We start from the raw sequence: 16,072 nt of genomic DNA on the forward strand, positions 1-16,072 counted from the left end.
ATTTCATTTATCTATTCATCCACTGATGAATACTTAGGTTTTTTCCCATGTCTTGGTTATTATAAATAATGTTGCAATGACATTGGGGTTGCAAATATCTCTTCAAGATAGTGATTTTATTTCCTTCAGATATATACCCAGAAGTTGAATTGTTGAATCATATAGTAGTTCTGTTTTTAATTTTTTGAGTATCTGCCTTACTGTTTCCCATAGTGGATATACCATATACATTCCCACCACAAAACACAAGGATTCATTTTTCTCCACCTCCTCACCAACACTTGTTATTTTCTGTCTTTTTGATAACAGCCCAACATGTATGAGGTGATATCTCATTATGGTTTTGATTTGCATTTCCCTAATGATTAGAGATGTTGGGCACTTTTCATATACCATTGGTTATTTGAATATCTTCTTTGAAAAATGTCTACCTTGGTCATTTGCCCATTTTTTAATTGGATTATTACTTTTTTGCTATTGAGGTATATGGGTTCTTTATATATTTTGGATATTAACCCCTTATCAGACATATGATTTGCAGCTATTTTCTCCCATTCTGTAGGTTGGTTTTTCATTTTGTTGACTGTTTTTTTGCTGTGCAGAGGCTTTTTAATTTGACATAGTTTACGTTTTATTTTGTTGCTTGTGCTTTAGATGTTATATCCAAAAATCCAATCCAAGACCAAAGTCAAGAAAGTTTTCCCCTTTGTTTTCTTCAAGGATTTTTTATGGATTCATGTCTTTTATTTGTCTTTAATCCATTTAGGTTTAATTTCTGTGAATGGTATAAATAGGGGTCCAATTTCATTTTTCTGTATGTGGTTATACAGTTTTCCCAGTACCATTTCTTGAAGAGACTGTCCTTTTCCCATTGCATGTTCTTGGCTCCCTTATCAAATAGCAGTTGGATATATATGTGGCAGTTTATTCCTGGGCTCTCTATTATGATCCATGGGTCTATGTGTCTATTTTTATTCCAGTATTATACTGTTTTAATTAACATAGCTTTTTAGCATAGTTTGAAATCTGGGAGTATGATGCCTCCAGTTTTGATTTTCTTTCACATGATTGCTTTTGCTATTCAGGGTATTTTGTTGCTCCATACAAATTTTAGAATATTTTATTTATTTCTGTAAAAAAATACCACTGCAATCTGATTTGTATTGCATTAAATCTACAGACGAACATGTTAACAACACTAATTTTTCCAATCCATGAACACAAGACATCTTTTCTTTTTTTTCTGTCTTTCTCAATTTTTTTTTGTCAGTGTCCTATAGTTTTCAGTATAGATATCTTTCACCTCCTAAGATAAATTCATTCCTAAATATTTTATTGTTTTGGATTCTATTGTAAATGGGATCATTTTCTTTTATTCTTTTTCAGATAATTTGTTATTATATATAAACAGTACTGAATAATGTATGTTGATTTTGCATTCTGCAACTTTACTGAATTCATTGATTAGATCTAATGGTTTTTGGTGGAGTCTTCAGTATTTTCTATGTATAAAATCATATTGTCTGCAAATAGAGGCAATTTTACTTCTTCCTTTCTAATTCTGATGGATTTTATTTCTTTCTCTTATCTGAAAAATTTTCAGTACTATGTTGAGTAAGAGTGGTGAGAGTGGGCATCCTTGTCTTGTTCCTGACCTTAGAGGAAAAGCTTTTAGCTTTTCACCATTGAGTATGAAGTTAGCTATGAGTTTGTCATATATCGACTTTATTGTGTTGCAATATGTTCCTTTTATAGCCACTTTGTTGAGAGTTTTTTTCATAAATGGATGTTGAATTTTGTCAAATGCTTTTTTCTGCATCTAATGAGATGATTTTTGTCTTTCATTCTATTAATGTGGTGTATCACATTTATTGACTTGCATATGTTGAATCACCTTTACATCTGAGGGATGAATCCCACTTGATCATCGTATATGATCCTTCTAATATGCTTCTGAATTCAGATTGCTTGTATTTTGTTGAGAATTTTTACATTTATATTCACCAGTGATATGGGTCTTAATTTTCTTTTCTTGTAGCATCCTTGTCTGGCTGCAATATCAAGAGTAATGCTTGCCACATAAAATGAGTTTGAGAGTGTCCCCTCCTCTTTGACATTTGGGAAGTGTTTGGAAAGGATTGGTGTTAATTCTTTAAATACTTGGTAATTTTCACCAGTGAAGCCAGCTGGTCCTGGGCTTTTCTTTGTTGGGAGGATTTTGATTACTGATTCAACCTCTTTAGTAGTAACTGGTCTGTTCAGATTTTCTATTTCTTCATGATTCATTCTTGGTAGGTTCGACGTTCTTAGGAATTTATCCATTTCTTCTCAGTTGTCCAATTAGTTGGCATGTAATTGTTCATAGTTGTCTTCTAAGAAACTTTGTATTTCTGCAATATCTATGTCAGTTGCTATGTTCTCTCTTTCATTTATAATGTTTAAAAACTTTTAGTCCTGTCTCTTTTTTTCTTGGTCAATCTACTTAAGGTCTGCCAATTTTGTTTATATTTTCAAAGAACCAGCTCTTAGTTTTATGAATTGCTTCTATTGTTTTCCAACTCTCCATTTCATTTGTTTCTCCTCTAATCTTTATTATTTCCTTCCTTCTGCTAATTTTGGGCTTAATTTGTTCTTCTATTTCTAGTTCCTTGAGACATAGAATTAGGTTGTTTTCTGGCATCTTTCTATTTTCTTGATGTATATATTAATAGCTATATACTTTCCTCTTAGACCTTCTTCAAATAATTCCCATATCTTTTGGTATACTGTGTTTCCATTATTGTTTGTCTCAAGATACTTTTCTATTTCCCCTTTTATTTTTTATTTGATTCACTGGTTGTTCAAGAGTGTGTTGTTTACTTTCCATGAATTTCTGAATTCTCCAATTTTCCTCCTGTTATTGATTTCTAGTTTCATACCATTGCGATCAGAAAAAAAAACTTGGTATGATTTCAATCTTCAATTTGCTGAGACTTGATTTGTGGCCTAACATATAATCTATCCTACAAAGAGTTCCAGGTGAGCTTGAGAAGAATGTGTATTCTGCTGCTGTTGTATGGGAGTATTCTATACATGTCTATTAGCTCCATTTGCTCTATAGTGTTGTTAAAATCAACTATTTCCTTGATTCTCTCTCTGGATGATATACCCATTGCTGAGAGTGGGGTATTGAATTCTCCAACTATTATCATATTGATGTCTATTTCTCTTTTTAGTTTTGTTAGTATTTACTTTGGGTAAATGGGTTCTTTATATATTTTGGATATTAACCCCTTATTTTTTGCCACCTTGATGACTCATGTGACCTCTTTCATTCCTTAAGTCATTAAAGGAATCCATCACTGAAGCCACTGGGTCCTGGAGTTTTTGTTGTGGGAAGATTTGTAATCATTAATTCAATTTCTCTAATTGGTATAGAACTATTCCAGTGTTTTTACTCTTCATACACTACTTTTGGTCATTTTTACCTCTCAAATAATTTTTTTTCATATCATATACTTGAGAATTTATTGGCATACAACTCCTTTATTACCATTTAAATATTTATAGACTCTATAGTGATGTCCCCTCTCATTCTTATTTTGGTTGAGGTATAGTTGATCTACAATATTATATTATTTTCAAGTGTACAACATAGTGATTCAAAATCTTTATAGATTATACTCCATTTAAACTTATTATAAAATATTGACTATATTCCCTGTGCTGTAAAATATATCCTTATAGCTTATTTATTTTATATATAGTAGTTTGTACCTCTTAATCCCCTATCCTCACTGGTAACCACTAGTTTGTTCTCCATATCTGTGAGTCTGTTTCTGTTTTGTTATATTCATTCATTTTATGTTTTAGAGTCCACGTATAAGTGATAATATACAGTATTTGTCTTTTTCTGTCTGACTTATTTTACTAAGCATAACACATGCTGGGTCGATCCATATTATTGCAAATAGCAAAATTTCGTTCTTTTTTATGGCTGATCAATATTCCATTTTATATATATGTGTGTGTGTGTGTGTGTGTGTGTGTGTGTGTGTGTGTGTGTGTATACCACTTCTTCTTTATCCATTCATTTGTTGATGGACACTTAGGTTGCTTTCATATGTTGGCTATTGTAAATAATGCCACAATGAATATTGTAATGCATGTATCTTTTCAAATTAGTGTTTTGGGGGTTTTTTTTGGATGTATACCCAGAAGTGGAATTGCTGAGTCATAAGGTAGTTCTATTTTTAGTTTTTTGAGGAACCTCCATACTGTTTTCCAAGTGGCTGCAACAATTTACATTTTTACCTACAGTGTACAGGGTTGGCTTTTCTCCACATTCTCCTGAACATTTGTTATTTGTTATCTTTTTGATAATAGCCATTCTGACAGGTGTGAGGTGATATCTCATTGTGGTTTTGATTTGCATTTCTCTGATGATTAGCGATGTTGAGCACCTTTTCATGTGCCTGTTTGCCATCTGAAGGTCTTCTTTGGGAAAATGTCTATTCAGGTCTTCTGCCCATTTTTTAATTGGGCTTTCTTTTTATTGAGTTGTATGAGCTCTTTATATATTTTGTATATTAATCCCTTATGGGTCATATCATTTGCAAATATTTTCTCCCATTTAGTAGATTATCCTGTGCTTAGCAGAGTGGCGCAGTGGAAGCGTGCTGTTGTCCATTTAGTAGATTTTTTCATTTTGTCAATAGTTTCCTTTGTTGTGCAAAAGCTTTTAAGTTTGATTAGCTCTCATTTTTAATTTTTGGTTTTATTTCTTTTGCTTTAGGAGACAGATTCAAAAAAAGTATTGCTACAATTTATGTCAAAGAGTGTTCTGCCTATGTTTCCTTCTAGGAGTTTTATGGTTTCAGGTCTTGCATTTAGGTCTTTAATCCATCTTGAATTTATTTTTGTATTGGGCTGGCCAAAAAGTTTATTTAGGTTTTTCCATAACATCTTAGGGAAAAACCAAAAGGAAATTTTTGGCCAACCCCAATATATGGTGTGAGGAAATGTTCTAATCTCATTTTTTTATATGTAGCTGCCCAGTTTTCCCAGCACCACTTATTGATAAGACCGTCTTTTCTCCATTGTATATTCTTGCCTTCTTTGTCATTGAGTAATTTACAATAAGTGTGTGAGTTTATTTCCAGGATATCTATTGTGTTCCATTGATCTACGTCTGTTTTTGTGCCTATATTGTACTTGTTTGATTATTGTAGTTTTGTAGTACAGTCTGAAGGCAGGGAGTGTGGTCCCTCCAGCTCTGTTCTTTCTCAAAATTATTTTGGCTATTCAGAGTCTTTTGCGTTTCCACACAAATTTTAAAATTATTTGTTCTAGTTCTGTAAAAAATGCCATCAGTATATTGATAGGAACCCTTTCATTCTTGAAATTGGTAGTTTGTGGGGTATTTTTTCTTCATCAGTACAAATAAGGATTTATCAATTTTATTCATCTTTTAAAATAATTTTTGCTTTCACCGATTTTCTCTATAGATTGTCTTGTGTTTTATTAATTTGTGCTTTTCTTTTTATATTTCAATCCTTCTAATTACTTTGAGCTAATTTTGTACTTCTTTCTCTAGCTTCGTAACTTGGAGATTTACCATTGATTCAATACCTTTTTCCTTTTCTAATATACACATTTAAAGATATAAACTTCATTTTAAACATCATTTTGCTTCACCCATATATTTGGACCTGCTATGTTTTCATTATGTTTCAATTTAAAATTGTTTTTAATTTCTTTTGTGATTTGTCCTTTAACTTATGAATTATTTAGGAGTATGTTTTTTTAATTTTCCAAATATTTGTCGATTTCCCAAATATCTTTTAGTTACTAATTTCTAATTTAATTCTCTTGTGGTCAAACAATATACTCTGCTTGATTTCACTTTTCGCACTTTGAGATTTTTGAGTATTCCCCTTGCACTTGAAAAGATTGTTTATTATATAGTTGTTGAGTGAAATTTTTCCTAAATATCAATTTGTTTAAGTTGTTGATAGTACTGTCCAGATCTTTTGTTATCATTACAGATTTTTGATTACTTATTTCATCAAATGCATTGAAAATAATATTTAAGTCTCAGTATATTTCTATTTCTTCTTTAGTTTTGTCAGCTTTTGCTTAAATATTTAGAAACTTTATTATTAGAAGCGTAGGTACTTAGAATTGTTATATGTTCCTAATCAATTCACACTGTATCATTATGAAATTATTCTATTAATATCTCTATTGTATACTACTTTAATTTCCTTAATTACCTTTTTGAAAATTTAAGTACTAGAAATTATTTAATTTTCTTCACATATTTACCTTATTTGGCACCTTCATTTCCTTCCTTTTGATCTGAGTTTTTATCTGATGTCATTTATTTTAGCCTGAATAACTTCATTTCCTGTTACTTATGCAGATCTACTTTTGATGAATTATCTCAGTTCCAATTTATCTGAAAATATCTTCCTTGTTCTTCATTTTTTAAAGATATTTTCATAGGATGTAGTCCTTTAATAATGACTTCCTTCCATTGTTTTCTGGTTTGCATTGTTTCTGGTGAGACACAGGCCATAATTCTCATCATTATATTTCCCAATATGTAATGTGTTTTTCTCTCAGCCTACTTTAAATTTCCCCTCTTAATCTTTTGTTTGCATTAATTTATGTACTATGTGGTGACGTACATTTTTCTTTGTCTTTATTCTGTTTGAGATTTGCTAACTTCTTGGATATATGGATTAATGGTTTTTCATCAAATTTGATTATTTAAATCATTGTAACATTTTTACATTTTACATTCTTACATTTTTTTCTGCCCTGGTATCTCAAATTTTGCCTTCTGTATATAAAATTTTACATATATACCAGTTTATATTGTTCTACAGGTAGTTAAGGCTTTGCTCTTTTTTTTTTTCCCCAGCCTTTTTCCCCTCAAGACTTCTGTTTGAATTATTTATATTTCCTTGACTACAACAGTGTCCAATTTGTTGTTAAGCTCATCCAGGCAATTTTTCATTTCAGACACTGTATTTTTCAGTTTCTGAAATATCATTGTTCTGTTTTTATAGTTTATATTTAGCTACTGAAACTTCTCATGTGTTTACTAATGATGGCAATCCTTTAATTTGTTAAATAACAAAAATAGCTAAAAGTTTTTTTTTTTTTCAGTCTGTTTGTTAATTCCAGTATCTATATTCTTTGTAAGTCTGCTTCTTATTTTGGGGGAGGTGGGTGAGTTATATTTTCTATGTTTCTACATATATAGCATGTTTTAATTGTGTGATTGATATTGTGAATGCCACATTTTTGAGAATTAATTTTTAATTATTTTAAAGAGTAAACTTTGTTCTGGCAGGCAGCTAGTTTACAGGCAGATGAACTCAATTCTTTCAAGGTTTGATTTAAGGATTTATTAGAAGGAGTCTAGAATAGTTCTATTCCTAATACATTTTCTTTCTGGGCTCTGAGTTGAATGCTTAGGGTTTTCAGTGAGAGATCTCTATTTTTGCTGTTCATTACTCCAAAGTCTCCAAGTATTGTGCAACTTGCAGATTCTCTATTTGCTTCCCTCTCTGAGGCAGGCCCTTTACTTGCACAGCTAAGCACTGAGATAAAGACTTAAGAGACCTTTACATATATTGCTGAAGTTCTTTTATATATAGCTCCTATCCTGTGGTACTTGTCCTGCAAAATTCAGCCACCACAATAGCCTCAAACTCTGATTCTCCCTGCCTTTTTGGATTAGTGATACACTTGTGCTTTACTTGGATGCCATCTCCTTGCACTGTGGCCTCAAATGTGTCACCAGTAGGAAGCCATAGCTTCATTTGACCATTTGTGTTTTGACTGCCTTATTGTCCAATGTCTGAATATAGTTGTTTAATATATTTTGTAAAGTGTTATAGTTGATTACTATAGAGATGCAAGGCTGGTAACATTTACTCCATCTTGTCCAGAAGCGTAAGTTTGAAAATTCTGTTGTTAAATAATTGAGAACCCTTTACCAAGTACCAAATATGTAATATAACAATTTAAACCTATTAAAGTATTCCTTTTACTAAGAACCTTAAAATTACACATATAGAATCTATTGCAGAGTTTATAAAATATGATTATAGAAATTGAAATACAACCTACTTTCAAAACATAGTTGCTGAAGAATCATGGTTTTTTTTATTACTATTTTTAGATAATTTAAAGACAGAGACACTTATTTTAGAAGACTAATGTGAACTACAGAAAAAAAGATGAATTTTTGGAATTGTTTAAAGTTACAGGAAAGAAATATCACATATTCTCAAGTTAATCACTGTCAAAAAGTAGAGAGAAAGCCTACATTTGAGAATGAAACTAACATGGCTTGGACTACCCTTTATACTATATAAGAATTCACTGTTTTAAAGCTTAATTTGTTCTCTTCTGTTTATCATCTATATTTCTTACTTCAAAGTATGGAAGATTTATGAATTAAAGTATACACTCCTAATAGCTTTGGAAGTTAAATATTGAAGTCTTTGCACAAAGAATTGTTTAATTTTCCTTTGAAAGGTAGCATAAACTATTATATTTTAAGCATAAAGGAAAGTAAATTATACTCACTCTACTACAAGCACCAGTAGTGGTCTCACAGACTGTGAGAATGGAGATGTTCTGAGGTCGATTTAACCATCTGACCACCGTCTTGGTATTGCTTACCCATTTAACCATAGTGATATAGTATTCTCTAGTTCAGAAACAAAATTAAAATTTACATTTAGAGCCAGAGACCGTGTACAGCACCAATAATATACACTTGTTATTTTACATGCAGAATAAATGAAACACTATAAGGATGTTACATCATGTTAATCTCCATTTATATATATATACACATCTGCTTCTTCAAATATTGACATATATAAATACAAATATATGTGTGTGCGTATGTATGTAAACACATGCACATATACATATATACATAAATATACAGAAAATCTGAGAATAAATTTGAAAGTGAATGATTTCACAGAAGGAAAATTTTTGGAAAAAATAAAAATAATCAAGATACTAGATATTTATAAATAATTTGCTATTTTCTATCGATCAGTACAGTGCTAACGTATGTGCAAAATAAGAAAAAAATTTCTAAGCTATATTCTATTTTACTTTTTCAAAAATTCATTCAATAATCAATTAAAAGGCAAATCTTATTATTGATTTAATAGTTATTTCTTATGTATGACTTCCATGTTATCTCATTTTATCCACAGGACTTGAGCCACAGAGCCATGAATGGTTTGCTTTGGTCTTTTTCCATTATGGGACAATGGAAATATAATCTTATTCATAATATTTTTTACAATATTACTTTTTTAATCTTATTTATTTGAAAAAGTTTAAAACAAAGAAGGAATCAAATTGAAGAATATGAAGGGTTACTGAATTTTTGGTAAAGTGAGGATGCTAATTAGTGGAGACTATAATGTCCTCACGATGGTTGTAGATTGGGAAAGCTTATATTTTTCCTTTATAGATTCTATGTCTGGAAATTTACATAATATATCACAAAAACCCCCAACCCACACATAACAAAATGCAATCATTAATAATGATTCAATTTATGATAAAAAGAAAAAAAAATTCCAACAAAATTGCCCAGTTTCAAAGTAGATGAGATGATTTAGAAATGGTTTGAAAAATGCCATCCATGAATATTGTCTTAAAATGAATGCATCAGGTTTTTAAGTGACTTTGAAAAAAATCACCTATGAAAGTAAAACCTTGAAATACAAATCACCTCTCCTTAGACACATTGAGTTAGACATTCAGCTACCTGAATCTCACATTTCTAACATTATTGAGTAGTTAGTGCTTCCTCTCGAAAACCGGTTAGCCCATCAAAGTAAAGATGTCAGAAGGACAAGCATAACTTGTCATACAGTGAAACCTGCCATATCTTCTACAATAATCTCTTCAAGCTATCCAGCACCTTTCACAACTAGCTGAGTCCCACTTGAAAACTGCCTAGAAACTCAGTGAAATCATAAAATAAAGTTACAAGGCAACTTTGAATCAAATATGCTACTGGTTTAGGATTAATCTTTGGCCAAATCAATGGGCCTTGTGATTCTTTAAAGATCTATGTCTTGTTCACTTTCACTGCGCTTTGTTTAAACTGATTTATTTTGCATGCATTACCATATTGGGCAGTGTGAATATTAAAAAGGGGAAAATATAGGCATTAACTTCTAAGAAATTTACCTAGAAGGTTTAGCATGGAGAAAAATGATAGTGGATACTATAATTAATCAGGAAAAAAGTCCTGAATTGTGATAATATATATTTCTGAGTAACTGGCATAAATGTTGTGCAAAATTGAAGTAAAAAATAATTTGATTGTTGTAAACAACTGACCAAAGACTGCAAAATCAAGGTGGTAATATTTACTGAAAAATCTGGAGAGAACTGACATATAGAAGAATTTCAAACCTGATCAGAAATTTGTCTCATTTAGCTAAAGTGACTAATATTATATTTTGTGCCAAATGAGAAGAATATGAATGGTTTTTAAAATATATAACAAGAGGAACAACAAACAAAATTTAAATATTCATTTTGAGTGTTTTCCTTTCAAAGTAGCCCTCAGGTGAAATGTTTTAAGAACATCTTTGTAATGTCTTCCCAGACATTGACACATTATATTAACTACATAAGATGAAAAATCTTGATTTAAAAGAAAATTCATACTTAAAAAACATTAAAATTCAACTGGTGCAAATCTAGTGAATAAATGGTTTTTAAAGAGAACACTAAGTTAGGTATAAAATTAAGTTAAAAATTATTTACAGTCAAGACACATAATAATCAAACTATCAAAAATTAAAGACAACATATTAAAAGAAGCAAGGGAAAAGTAACAAAAAACATACAAGGGAATCACCAAAAGGTTAACAGCTGATCTTTCAGCAGAAACTCTGCAAGCCAGAAGGGAGTGGCAGGAAATATTTAAAGTGATGGAAGGGAAAGACCTACAACCAAGATTACTCTACCCAGCAAAGATCTCATTCATATTTGATGGAGAAATTAAAACCTTTAGAGACAAGCAAAAGCTAAGAGAATTCAGCTCCACCAAACCAGCTATACAACAAATGCTAAAGGAACTCCTCTAAGTGGGAAACACAAGAGAAGAAAAGGACCTACAAAAACAAACCCAAAACAATTAAGAAAATGGTCATAGGAACATACATATTGATAATTACCTTAAACGTGAATGGATTAAATGCTCCAACCAAAAGACACAGGCTTGCTGAATGGATACAAAAACAAGACCCATCTATATGCTGTCTATAAGAGACCCACTTCAGACCTAGGGACACATACAGACTGAAAGTGAGGGGATGGAAAAAGATATTCCATGCAAATGGAAATCAAAAGAAAGCTGGGGTAGCAATACTCATATCAGATAAGATAGACTTTAAAATAAAGAATGTTACAAGAGACAAGGAAGGATACTACATAACGATCAAGGGATCAATCCAAGAAGAAGATATAACAATTATAAATATATATGCACCCAACATAGGAGCACCTCAATACATAAGGCAACTGCTAACAGCTCTAAAAGAAGAAATCAACAGTAACACAATAATAGTTGGGGACGTTAACACCTCACTTACACCAATGGACAGATCATCCAGACAGAAAATTAATAAGGAAACACAAGCTTTAAATGACACAATAGACCAGATAGATTTAATTGATATTTATAGGACATTCCCTCCAAAAACTGCAGATTACACCTTCTTCTCAAGTGTGCATGGAACATTCTCCAGGATAGATCACATCTTGGATAACAAATGAAGCCTCAGTAAATTTAAGAAAATAGAAATCATATCAAGCATCTTTTCTAACCACAACGCTATTAGATTAGAAATCAATTACAGGAAAAAAACGTAAAAAACACAAACATATGGAGGCTAAACACTACGTTACTAAATAACCAAGAGATCACTGAAGAAATCAAAGAGGAAATCAAAAAATACCTAGAGACAAATGACAAAGAAAACATGATGATCCAAAACCTATGGGATGCAGCAAAAGCAGTTCTAATAGGGAAGTGTATAGCAATGCAATCCTACCTCAAGAAACAAGAAAAATCTCAAATAAACAATCTAACGTTACACCTAAAGGAACTAGAGAAAGAAGAACAAATAAAACCCAAAGTTAGCAGAAGGAAAGAAATCACAGAGATCAGAGCAGAAACAAATGAAATAAAAACAAAGAAAACAATAGCAAAGATCAATAAAACTAAAAGCTGGTTCTTTGAGAAGATAAACAAAATTGATAAGCCATTAGCCAGACTCATCAAGAAAAAGAGGGAGAGGACTCAAATCAATAAAATTAGAATTGAAAAAGGAGAAGTTACAACAGACACCACAGAAATACAAAGCATCCTAAGAGACTACTACAAGCAACTCGATGCCAATAAAATGGACAACCTGGAAGAAATGGACAAATTCTTAGAAAGGTATAACCTTCCAAGACTGAACCAGGAAGAAATAGAAAATTTGAACAGACCAATCACAAGTAATGAAATTGAAACTGTGATTAAAAATCTTCCAACAAACAAAGCCCAGGACCAGATGGCTTCACAGGTGAATTCTATCAATCATTTAGAGAAGAGCTAACACCCATCCTTCTCAAACTCTTCCAAAAAATTGCAAAGGAAGGAACACTCCCAAACTCATTCTATGAGGCCACCATCACCCTGATACCAAAACCAGACAACGATACTACAAAAAGAGAAAATTACAGACCAATATCACTGATGAATATAGATGCAAAAATCCTCAACAAAATACTAGCAAACAGAATCCAACAGCACATTAAAAGGATCATACACCATGATCAAGTGGCATGTATCCCAGGGATGCAAGGATTCTCCAATATATGCAAATCAATCAATGTGATACACCATATTAAGGAATTGAAGAATAAAAACCATATGATCATCTCAATAGTTTCAGAAAAAGCTTTTGACAAAATTCAACACCGATTTATGATAAAAACTCTTCAGAAAGTGGTCTTAGAGGGAACCTACCTCAACTTAATAAAGGCCATATACGACAAACGCACAGCAAACATCATTCTCAATGGTGAAAAACTGAAAGCACTTCCTCTAAGATCAGGAACAAGACAAGGATGTCCACTCTCACCACTATTATTAAACAGTTTTGGAAGTCCTAGCCACGGCAATCAGAGAAGAAAAAGAAATAAAAGGAATACAAATTGGAAAAGAAGAAGTAAAACTGTCACTGTTTGCAGATGACATGATAGTATACATGGAGAATCCTATAGATGCCACCAGAAAACTACTAGAGTTAATCAGTGAATTTGTTAAAGTTGCTGGATACAAAATTAATGCACAGAAATCTCTTGCATTCCTATACACTAACGATGAAAAATCTGAAAGAGAAATTAAGGAAACACTCCCATTTACCACTGCAACAAAAAGAATAAAATACCTAGGAATAAACCTACCTAGGGAGACAAAAGACTTGTAGGCAGAAAACTATAAGACACTGATGAAAGAAATTAAAGATGATACCAGTAGATGGAGAGATATACCATGTTCTTGGATTGGGAGAATCAATATTGTGGAAATGACTATACTACCCAAAGCAATTTACAGTTTCAATGCAATCCCTATCAAATTACCAATGGCATTTTTGACAGAACTAGAACAGAAAATCTTAAAATTTGTATGGAGACACAAAAGACCCCGAATAGCCAAAGCAGTCTTGAGGGAAAAAAACAGAGCTGGAGGAATCAGACTCCCTGACTTCAGACTGTACTACAAAGCTACAGTAATCCAGACAATATGGTACTGGCACAAAAACAGAAATATAGATCAATGCAACAAGATAGAAAGCCCAGAGATAAACCCACGCACCTATGGTCAACTAATCTATGATAAAGGAGGTAAGGATATACAATGGAGAAAAGACAGTCTCTTCAATAAGTGGGGCTGGGAAAACTGGACAGCTACATGTAAAAGAATGAAATTAGAACACTCCCTAACACCATAAACAAAAATAAATTCAAAATGGATTAGAGACCTAAATGTAAGACCAGACACTATAAAACTCTTAGAGGAAAACATAGGAAGAACACTCTTTGACATAAATCACAGCAAGATCTTTTTTGATCCACCTCCTAGAGTAATGACAATAAAAACAAAAATAAACAAATGGGACCTAATGAAACTTAAAAGCTTTTGCACAGCAAAGGAAACCATAAACAAGACGAAAAGACAACCCTCAGAATGGGAGAAAATATTTGCAAACGTATCAATGGACAAAGGATTAATCTCCAAAATATATATAAACAGCTCATGCAGCTCAATATTAAAAAAACAAACAACCCAATCCAAAAATGGGCAGAAGACCTAAATAGACATTTCTCCAAAGAAGACATACAGATGGCCAAGAAGCACATGAAAAGCTGCTCAACGTCACTAATTATTAGAGAAATGCAAATCAAAAGCACACTGAGGTATCACCTCACACCAGTTAGAATGGGCATCATCAGAAAAGTCTACAAACAACAAATGCTGGAGAGGGTGTGGAGAACAGGGAACACTCTTGCACTGTTGGTGGGAATGTAGTTTGATACAGCCACTATGGAGAACAGTATGGAGGTTCCTTAAAAAACTAAAAATAGAATTACCATACGACCCAGCAATCCCAGTACTGGGCATATACCCAGAGAAAAACGTAATTCAAAAAGACACATGCACCCCAATATTCATTGCAGCACTACTTACAATAGCCAGGTCATGGAAGCAACCTAAATGCCCATCGACAGACGAATGGATAAAGAAGAAGTGGTACATATATACAATGGAATATTACTCAGCCATAAAAAGGAATGAAATTGGGTCATTTGTAGAGACGTGGATGTATCTAGAGACTGTCATACAAAGTGAAGTAAGTCAGGAAGAGAAAAACAAATATCGTTTATTAACACATATATGTGGAACCTAGAAAAATGGTACAGATGAATCGGTTTGCAGGGCAGAAAGTGAGACACAGATGTAGAGAACAAACGTATGGACACCAAGGGGGGAAAGCAGCGGGGGGGTGGGGGTGGTGGTGTGATGAATTGGGCGATTGGGATAGACATGTATACAATGATGTGTATAAAATGGATGACTAATAAGAACCTGCTGTATAAAAAAATAAATTAAAGTTCAAAATTTCAAAAAAAAAAAAAACAAACAAAAATTATTTATAGTCATACCACTTACATTTCTCTTTGATTAAATAATATGATTTTGTGTGTTTGTACATAAAGTATCTTATTTTCATAAGCAAAATTTAGTCTTATGTGAGATATCTTAGTACATATGTTCATAAGGATGAGAGATCTCCCCAAAATAGAACTTGTAAAGTCCACTGGGGTAATTTCCAACCATTGAGGTTTCCATAATAAAGTGCTGGAAATATCCAAAATGAAAGATAAGTAGAACTTGGCACGTAAGAAGGGAGAAAAGATATTTACTAACTAAATTACATCCTGTATTCTTTCTTTGTTCCAAGGTCCTAGGTGCACATCTCCTTATGATTTATAATGACTTGTTCAGTTTGCTTATAAGTATTCAGGGTTCCTCTGAATGAGGAAATAAGGAAGTGCCCTTACCTGAAAATGCCACACTCCTTGGCCTGCCTGCTGCAGATGTGGCTGTCCTCCTGGAACTCCGTCTCATGAACACATTAGATCTGGTGTCCCATGACCAGTGGCCAGCGAAAGTGTCCCTTCCTTATAACTGGCTTTCCTGCTTGTTCCTAGTCTCCATGGCTCTGGATTACCCAGGAAGTCCTCGAGGATCTGGTCCTCTTGAGCCACAGAGACAGAGACAAGCAGGTTAGAGGGATTGCACTCAAGTCAAGAAAGACTTTCTATTAGCTGGGTGGTCTGGCACAAGAGATCTAATTGTTCACAAGGGTATGTGGAATGGAGGCAATAGCATCTCCAGCAGACAGGTAGATTAGCAGTCACACCTGTGTTTTCACTGGCTTCCTGTCCAATCACTGCTCTTTGTTCA

The 16,072-nt window shown here is 32.7% G+C and overlaps 1 protein-coding gene across 1 annotated transcript in view; it reads right to left on the minus strand.

The window, feature by feature from the left end:
- The window catches only part of DPP10 (dipeptidyl peptidase like 10), a 674,557-nt gene that overhangs the window by 82,890 nt on the left and 575,595 nt on the right, over positions 1–16,072 (minus strand). Inside the window, 1 exon segment of the mRNA XM_036858000.1 lies at positions 8,587–8,710. Within this exon segment, the coding sequence (XP_036713895.1) occupies positions 8,587–8,710 (124 nt within the window).

This window comes from Balaenoptera musculus, chromosome 7, assembly GCF_009873245.2.
Source record: "Balaenoptera musculus isolate JJ_BM4_2016_0621 chromosome 7, mBalMus1.pri.v3, whole genome shotgun sequence".
Taxonomy (NCBI): domain Eukaryota; kingdom Metazoa; phylum Chordata; class Mammalia; order Artiodactyla; family Balaenopteridae; genus Balaenoptera; species Balaenoptera musculus.